At 47.2% G+C, this 9529-nt stretch overlaps 1 protein-coding gene across 4 annotated transcripts in view; it reads left to right on the top strand.

Moving 5' to 3' along the window:
• BGN (biglycan) overlaps positions 1-6995 on the top strand; it is a 107793-nt gene extending 100798 nt beyond the window's left edge. For all 4 annotated transcript variants that reach the window (XM_053297576.1, XM_053297578.1, XM_053297577.1 and 1 more), the window contains 2 exons: positions 5848-5986; positions 6786-6995. In XM_053297576.1, the coding sequence (XP_053153551.1) occupies positions 5848-5986; positions 6786-6983 (337 nt within the window). In that variant the 3' untranslated portion in view covers positions 6984-6995. The remainder of the gene's footprint in view (positions 1-5847; positions 5987-6785) is intronic.
• Positions 6996-9529: the final 2534 nt, after the last annotated feature.

The following is a 9529-nucleotide window of genomic DNA, read 5'->3' on the forward strand; positions in this document are numbered from 1 at the left end:
TCTTTAAAGGTCGTGTGTTGTTTGGCTCAAGCTCTGTGATTGCTATTGTTGATCTTGCCAGGAGTGGACTCTGCGGATGAGTGGCTAGGATATTTCCTGAGATTCAAGGCAGATAATTCATCCACTACAGAGGTTTAGAGAAGAATAAGCCTGAGTTTTAAAGGAAATGTTTAGGTGGGAAATATGGATGATGGAGTTTCCCAACATTTTGGAATGGAGGTGAGGATGAGAAAAGGTGTTGCTGCAGCTATCCCTGTGAAAACCGTCACTTGAGTCCTGCTGTCACTAGGGGGAGCTGCTTGCTCATATCTTCCCATCTGGTGGAGAGGGGTTTTGCAGGACACTCAGTGGGTGCCTAGAACTGCCTGCAGGAGTTACTGTTGGGCAAGGCATCCCCTCCTAGCAGCTTCTTCCTCCACTGTTTTCTGTCCACACCAAGGCAGATGTTGCAGGTTGCAGTCCCGCCTTGTCCCTCCTAGTTTTGCCATTCGCTCAGGTGCTTAATGTGTGCATGTTCGTTAGTTAGTTGTTTATTTACGATCTTAGATCAAACATCAATATACACAGAATATACACAGGAAAAAGAGAAAACAATAATGGAAACAGTCTAAAATGTCATCAAATATGTAAAATCAGGAATCTTTGACAGTAACCGATTGCTGTGCTCTAGCTTCTCTTAGTTTGGTCAATGTATAACAAAATTTAGCAACCGCCAGGGATATTGTTGGGTCCCTGTCTTCTAATAAGCATATAAGAATTGTATAATAAGCATATAAGAATATAAGTGCATGTCCAGAAAACAACACTTCTTAAAATTTAAATGTTATTGCTGCACAATATCACACTAGCAGCTTGCTGACCTTCTGCACCTTGCCCTTGCTGACCTTCTGTGCCTGCACCTTTTGCTGAAGCTCCTATGGAGCTTCCACTAAAAAAAAAAAAAAAAAAATCAAGTGTCTCCTTGTTTTCTGGACTTTATTGCTGATGTTTTAATCAATCACTTCCATAAAATCCAGCTCAGTTGTTTTCCTTTCCTTCTGCCAGATGGTGTCTCTCTAATGATTTGGCTGCAATCTTATACACACTTTCCTGACAATAAATACTACTGAAATACGAGCCTCCCCATCTCTGACAACTTTTTAAAAGCCCTTGAAGACTTACTTCTTTGCCCAAGCTTTTTAATCTGACTCCGGTTTTAAATTGTTTTAAGACTTTTATTTTCTGTGTTTTGTCCTGTTTTATGTCGCTGTAAACTGCCCAGAGACAAACGTTTGGGGCGGTGTATAAATTTGAAAATTAAATAAAAAGAAATAATTAATAAACCCCACTGAAGTTAATGGGACTCACTTCTGAGTAAACATGCATTTGTTGTGCTGCTGGGACCACAATTCCATCCCTTGTATGTTTTTAATCTTCAATTGGTTCTCTTTTGATTACTGAGGTGGCTGGCGGGGTGGGGGGACAGGGAGAGAATAAATGCTGTAATGTAGATACTGCTTATATATTTTTAAAATGCTTAGAGGGGAGGCACCCAGCAGGGGGACAGAAGGGGAGGGGGAGGGGGATCACTAAGTGTTGCAACTTGAAGAAGGGGTTGGGGGTCCGCTGCACTTGGCAGTCCTCACCTCTTTCCTTGATGCATCAGCCATTGGCTAGAGTGGAAAATCACTAATATTCTCATAGTCAGTTTATTTCTTCTCAGAATGGGATGAAAACTGGTTGGGTGGTAGGCTTTTGTGCGGCCATTAGTGCTTTCAGCCAGATAGCTCAAAGGGTTTTGATTCAGCCTCGCTTTGAAGTGTTGAGGCTTGACTTTGGGCCATTTAAATTTTATCTTCTTGATCTCTGAGTAGGGAGAGGTAAACAATGTTGCAAATACACACTCCTTTGAAGTGGCAAAGATGGCCTCCTAGTTCTTTGCAAGACTGTGTCAAGAGCAACAGCAAAGGAAAGGGGAAAGAATATCTCTATATATAATTCACTAAGATGTACCCGTGGCTAATCCCATGTGTGGCAGCTCTCACAAGAGTTCGCGAGTGAGCTGCTGTGAGGGGGAGAGAAAGTGGCAGCGTGGGGGGGGGGAGAGAGAAATCGTTGGTGTGGGGGGGAAAGCAGGGGAGAGAAAGCAGCGGCAGCCGGGGGGGGGGGAGAGAATGGGGGGAGAGCCAGGAAGGAGGGGGAAGGGACATCTAGAGGTGCAGATGCTCTGTGCCCGGGCCAGCTAGTACTTATATATAAGGCCAAACAATATTGTGCAAGAACAGCAAAAAAAATTAAAGACATTTTAGAAGACAGTAAAAGGTTGTAAGACTGACCAGTTGGACTAGGCAAGGGGAAGGACAACACAAGGCAAGAACTGGAGGGAAATGGCGCTTAAGTACAGGAATGAGAGGGTGTATGAGGATGGGACCCTCCTACTTGTTATGTAGGTAACCTCTCCTCTACGGATTGTGCTATAACTGTCCACACCTTTTCTTCAGGCTGCAATATGCTGAACTGTGCATTCAAGTTAGAGAAAAAGTAATATGGAAAAAATATGATTTTTTCACAAACTGGATGGCTAACTGTGGCCAAAAGAAGGGGGGCGGGGGGGAGCACTATATGTCATTTGAACATAGGATTCCTGTAGGAATCGGGGGTGGGGGGTGGGGGGAAGCCGAACTAGATCATCATCTGGAAAGACTGAGAGAGTCCGTGCTGAAAGGCCACAAAGGGAACCCTGCATGGAACAGACTGGGAAAGGAGAGGACGCCAGCCTAGGTTCTGCATTCTTTATAGTCTGTTGGATACAATCTTACATTGTATCTTTTTTTAATTGTTGTGAGCTGCCCCAAGCAGTAGTTTACTGGAGGGGTGGGGTGTAAATATTTTAAATAAATGGAATGAAATGAAAATAATAATACTTTGGGGTGAATGGAGGTGGGCACGCTTTTGCTACCTGCTGGCTGAATCTCTAATCCAGCCACGTCTACCAAGCACCTCCTGCGCCCCCAGCCTAGCGCTCTAGCATGCAGCCAGAGAGGGTGCAAGGGGGACCGTTAGAGAAACCCGGAACGTCAGAAGCTCACAGTGCAGACCACAAAAACCCGTCAGAGCTCGTCAGGCGGGCAGAAGGCTGGTCACCCAGGAGTCGGAGGGCCTGGGGAGGCAAAGCAAGGCCAGCAGGTGCTGAGCAGGCAGAAGAATAGAAACGGGGAGGCTAGCCAGCAGGGGAGCAGGTAGAGGTAGTCTTGCGGGCAGTCTGAGAGCAGCTTGGTCTTGATTCAAGAGATGAGTCACTCAGACTGAGAAGTCAGCCAGCCCAGTCTCTCAAGCTTTATAGGCCTAGCTGAAACCCCATTGGCCCTTGGTGACAACAAACCCGCCCGAGTCCCACAGCACCCCTATTGGTTACCAGGGTCTATCAAGGGATTAAACACTCAAGGGCATGGATATTGCAGCAGGAAAAGAAAAGGGTGGAGGCACCACCAAGGAGTCTTTTTTTTTTCCTGCCTGCCAGACATTACACTGACCATAATTGTTTACTGTTATAAAAATGTAATGTCATAACTCCCAAATGCTTAATCTCACAATGGATCTGGTTGTAAACAGGCCACAGTTCCGAACCCATTCAGCCACATTTGTGCTCTGTATAGGCAATTGCAGTGAAGAGGATGGAGGAACAAGGGAAGGCATGTGCTGGCATTTTGCATCCATGCGCATGCATTTACAGGCATCAAGGAGAGTCAAGATGCATCTGCCAACTGCTCACAGACTTAACTGAGTCAGTATTTTCCCCAAAGGCAAAATCTGGAAGAATACTTAGTGGAGACAAATATCAAAAACCCGAGACTGTCAACAGTAAGCATGGGCAGTTGGCATGCTTGCTAAATAGATCTGAAACGGGTTTAAATTTGTAGTATAGACATGCCCTCAGAGCCAAGTGTATCCTCATCCATCAGCTCTTAAAGGTGTCCTGCCATGTCAGTCCATGAATCAGCCTCTAGAGGGAGAAAGAGCCATGTCTGTTAGCACTCCTGGGTTACCTCTCTGTTTAATTTTCTCCTTCCTTCAAGCAATCTGATTTGGAAACTGTGAGTGAAAGAGAACTACTGCCCCCATTCCCCCACCCCCACACACCCTGCTCTTGGATGGCCTGTTCCTGCAGTTATTCACCCACGTTGTGTGTTTTTTTTTTAAAAAAACCTCCACAAGACACAACACCCAGTAGTTCCTTGCTTCTATATGAGGTTCCTCCAACTTTGGCTTCCACCTATTGGCTCCTGCCTCCCTGGGCAAAAAAAGACTTGACCGCAGGAAATCTCTGAACAGGGTCCCTTCTGGGTTAAATGAATGTTAATAGTAGCTGTGAGGGAGGGATTTGCTTGAAAAGTAGCTCCCTCCCATTTTCTCAATTAGAATTGCCCTCCCCAGACTGCAATTTGTCCCATAGGACAAAACATGCAGATGCCCATAGGGGCAAACAAGAGTTTCACAGTGAGAAGGGAGCCGTTTCAAAGAGGAAGAGGGACCTGAGGAAGGAGTGAAACCTCCCCCACACCTTTGTGTAAATCACACACACACACCCCACCCGCCAGCTGTTGTTAATATTGTTTGACATACAGAGCAAGGATGTACTAGGGCCAGGAGAGAGCAGCTTAATGGAACTTCCCAACTCACGGCGCTGGTGAACAGGGAAGCCGCCATTTTGACATCCTCCCCTTCTCCAGGAAGCCCCCTGAGGGGCCAACACCGGAGAGCTGTGCAAGCATATTAGGCTGCCCTCTTTCTGCACCAGTGCGTCCTTGCTCTGTATGTCAGCCACTAATAATAATAATAATTAATAATTAATAATAAAAACCAGAAGATCGTACTCATGAATGTCTGATGTTACGTCTAGTCTGACTCCTAGGCTTTGGAGTCCAACACTTCGTTCCAGTGAAGAGACGTAAACGCTGTTGCCTTTAAAAAATAAAACAAATTTACAGATTTCTATCCCAGCCTTAGACCACTTAAGCCTACAAGACAGATTATACACCCCTTTGAATAAATTGACCCAATCACCCAGTCCTCTGGATTGCAGTTCAGCAGGGAGCACATATAGAGCTGGTCTTGTGGTAGCAAGCATGACTTGTCCCCTTAACTAAGCAGGGTTAGCTAAGGGTTGCATAACCCTGGTTGCATATGAATGGGAGACTAGAAGTGTAAGCACTGTAAGATATCCCCCTCAGGGGATGGAGCCACTCTGGGAAGAGCACCAGAAGGTTCCAAGTTCCCTCCCTGGCAACATCTCCAAGATAGGGCTGAGAGAGATTCCTGCCTGCAACCTTGGAGAAGCCGTTGCCAGTCTGTGAAGACAATACTGAGCTAGATAGACCAATGGTCTGACTCAGTATGTGGCAGCTTCCTATGTTCCACCCTGGAACAAATACAGATCCTCCCACACCAGTTTCTTCCCAGAATAAATTATTCTGTAGCAAAATGGATTCTGGTGGCAGACAAAAAACATGCCTTAAAATTATAAGGGAATGGGATAGGAACAGGGAAGTAGACTTTCCTAAGAGTTCCCAAACTAATTCTCAGCTGTGGAAGAAATGAACAATCAGTACAATGGGACTTTCCAAATATGCTGATTTTGGTCAATAAATCTGGGGAATTGTATTTTTCCAAAAATCTAGCAAAGAAAGACATGGCTTATAAGCAGAAGGGATAGGAACAGAAAGTAGGTTTTCCTAGGCCTTGCTAAACACATCCTCAGCGATGCGGCAAGTGAAGTGTTAACATCACAGGATCCTTGAACATGACAGACTGTCAACCTTACGTAAGTCTCTGTTGTCCTCTGACCTCCCGTCTGTGCTTCCCACATAGGTTGGGCTTGGGACACAACAACATCCGCATGATTGAGAACGGCAGCCTGGCTTTCCTGCCTATCCTACGGGAGTTGCACTTGGATAACAACAAGCTGTCCCGGGTCCCTCAAGGGCTGCCTGGCCTCAAGTTCCTGCAGGTACCAGGGGATGGAGGGTGGGCATGTGGTGAAGGCCGGAAACTTTGGGCATGTTGCATGGCCGGTGCCTGAAGTCAGCCTGAAGTGTATTGAGGCTGGACAGTTGCTTGTGCTCACATCCATAGGAGGATATAGCCAGCAACCGAGAGCCAGGGCTCCCATTATGGCTGCCCCTCTGACATAGCTGGGGCCTGCCGCCCACAGAGTGTAGATCCCGAGTCCCCCTGTGATGCCAAAAGGACCACCTGGGATGAGTTTAGATGTCCCAGCCACATGCATCCCTGTCTGGCTGTGGCTGGATGACCTTTCAGACACTCCCTAAGCCCCTTGGCCTGTGCTGCCCCCCAGAAAGCTGGAGCTGGCCCTGTTTTAACGCAAGACAAAGGCCAAGGTTTTGCAAATATGTAGGCATCTTTTGAAACCTCAGAAGCCAGACTGAAAGCAAATCTGCCAACGCTGGGCAAAACCACACAGGCCCACATGCCATGCAGTGTCTGGGAGGCAGTTTCCGCACTGGCTGTGCTGCAGCAGGCGTTTAAAAGAAAACTGAATGGGTTGCACCAGTGCCTGCTTGCACAGATGCCAAAACACCCATCTACACTCTGCATTAAAAACCAAACCTGCTTCTGCAGGTTTGCTGCTCTCCTGACGGACCTCAGCATACGCAGAGCGGAGCTTATTTTGCAGGGCTTGGCTGGTTCTATCGAAGCTCTTTTCAAGGTCTCGGATGCTTTGTGAGTTGCTGGACACGAATCTAGCCAGCTGCCCATCTCTAACCGAGAATGGCTTCTCCCTGCAGGTGGTGTACCTTCACTCCAACAACATTACTCACATCGGAGTGAATGACTTCTGCCCTGTGGGCTTTGGGGTAAAACGTGCCTCCTACCATGGCATCAGCCTGTTTGCCAACCCTGTCCCCTACTGGGAGGTCCAACCAGCCACATTCCGCTGCGCCACCGACCGCCTGGCGATCCAGTTCGGCAACTACAAGAAATAAAGACATCAGAAGAGGGCAAAGGGGAGGGAGGGGGGAGGGGGGGATGAAGGGACAAACAGGAAGCCAATGGGGCAACTGGAGGGGGAGGGCGGGAGTAAGGTTGTAGGGGACCTGGGACCATTGGGGGAAGGAGGGAGGGAGTGGGGAGGGCCCACAAGCAGAACACTTGAGGGGTGTTGGAGGGGGCAGAAGAATGCCAGCCAGTTTCCAGGAGAGAGAAAGGGATGAGAAGGAAACACACTACAGAAGCCTGGGGGGAACCCAGATCTTACCATATGGCCAGTTTTCTACCAGCCTACATAATAGCCCTGGTTCGAAATATAATCACTGTGATAGCTAGGCAAACGAACAGTGCTTGCTCTTCCTCAGGAAGGGGCAGTAACGGCAGCCCACCCTGTAGAGAGCAGGCTGTAGGTGTGGCAAAGGATTCTGGGACACATTCTCAGTCGGCAGAAGGAGCCAGGCCTGCCGGAAGCAGCCCTGGGCCCAAAAACCATGGCGTGCTTTCTGTTCAACCCAGATTCCTCTTGAATTAATGCTGCTTCTGGTAGCATCTTGGTTGGCTTTTGTGACTGAGAATGGTAGCCAGGTGTGAAGGGCACCATTGAGGTCAAAAAGAAGTGGAGGATTAGACCCCAAGTAACAAGGTGGTGCTGGTAGGACTTCTTTGGCTTTCCAGCCTCAGAGGTTGGTCATCAAGGGACATCAGATGCTCTTGGGGAAGATTCACGCATTACTCCTCCGTACATCCAAGTCCATACTTGTGTTTAGGGCTACAGGTATTTTGTACACTCCGTGCTGAGAGCAGGGCTGATTTTACCACAACCTACAGTGAAGCACTTGCCTGCCAATGAGACTCCAGAAGGGGTGCCACTTTCTGGCCTCCAACTTCCATCTCTTGGGCAGCTTCCATCTCGGACAGCATGCAGGAAGTGCTGAAAAGGGGAGGGACAAGTGAATTCTAGATCTTTTGTCAGGGCAGTTGGAGGGGGGGGGCATATCTTCTAATATGCAAAACCAGTCTCTGTGTATCATTGAAAGGAGAGCAGAGTAAAATGTCATTTTGAGCATGAGAAGAGTACAAACTCACATTAGTTTAATACCAATATGACTGCCATGGCTTCCTGGTTTAATACCAGTATGACTATCATGGCAACCCTCAAGGAGAGTGCTAAGTTAAGTTTTCTGTCCGATTCCTTAGCTCCTGTTCCACAATTCCCAAAGAGGGAATGACTATTAAACCAGTTTAAGTCTGTAGTGTAGTCAATGCCATTCTAAATGTGACTAACAGCCCCTAGCAATTTGGCTTCTAAATTTGAATGATCTGGTGGAGACACATTATTCTGCTCTTATTGAGATCTTTACTGTAGAGAAATGTGGCACCTGGGTTATTTTGCTGAGCAGGCCTGTCCTCTCCTGGCATCTGAAAATGGTGGATGTATGAGAATGTTACTATTTGAACACACTTAATGTGGACTTCTTGTTATCATGGAGAAATTTAAAAAGCAGCATGAGTATGAAAGCAGACCTATGCCACCTCATAGCTTCATTCAAATGCACCTTATTCCTCCAATCCAGCTCCTAACTGCCATGGATGGCACCAGGTGTTGGCAGGTTTGGGCAGATGCTGGGACCCATCAACTGAGGATCATCTTCATGTCTGATGGGGGAAAGGATGGCACCTGGCGAGCACTGCCTTGTGCCTTAGAGGTGGAGCCTGATGGGTGGGGTGGAGGAAATAGCAAAATCATCCTTGGATTCTGGTTTCTAATTCTGAGATCTTACTCCTGCTCATGGGAGACATGAGGAGAAAGGAGGCCCAGACCCTGAAATGTCAGATCAGCAGCCCCTGAGACCTGGCAATTCAAATCTGATCCAGAGCACAAATCCCACCCCAGAGCAATAGTCACTGCAAGCAATTATTGTTTTCCCAACCAAAGACTGGGGAGGAAGGGACTTACTGATGGTGGCTGCCTGACACTTCTGGGGAAATAAGAAATGTTGCCTTAACCCTTGGCTAAAGTGATTATATAAGAGAGCATTTAAGAGTGCTCTCCATTCTTAGGAGAGCGAGACTAGATTTTAAGGCAAGATCCAGCCCCCTCCAGAACAGGAGGGAAAGAGAATATATATACTATGGGGTAGGCCCCACCAATGAAGGATCCTATGTCATGCTTAACTTTTTTGTACAGCTTCTTAGATTGGTAAACAGCCCAGCAAAAGAGATGCATCCGTACCTAGAGGGCCAGAGTAAGCTTGATTGGAGTTGCAGGGAAACCATTTGGGAGAGCGGATATGTGTCTAAGTTTATGTTGACTCCCCCCACCCCCACATGTTGTAATGGATGGTGTGAATGGTGGAATCCCCACTTTAATTAAATGAACCTTGTTTTGGTTTCACGTGCCGATGCTACAGGCACTTTTTACAGCCACTTAATAACTGTATACGCATCCATTCCAGAAATATAAAGCAGTGGGGGCATTCTGTTAGCCCTTTTCATGAAGGCAAAGGGCAAATTCCTCCACATGGCAATGATGGTCCAAGGA

Source organism: Hemicordylus capensis, chromosome 2, assembly GCF_027244095.1.
Source record: "Hemicordylus capensis ecotype Gifberg chromosome 2, rHemCap1.1.pri, whole genome shotgun sequence".
Taxonomy (NCBI): domain Eukaryota; kingdom Metazoa; phylum Chordata; class Lepidosauria; order Squamata; family Cordylidae; genus Hemicordylus; species Hemicordylus capensis.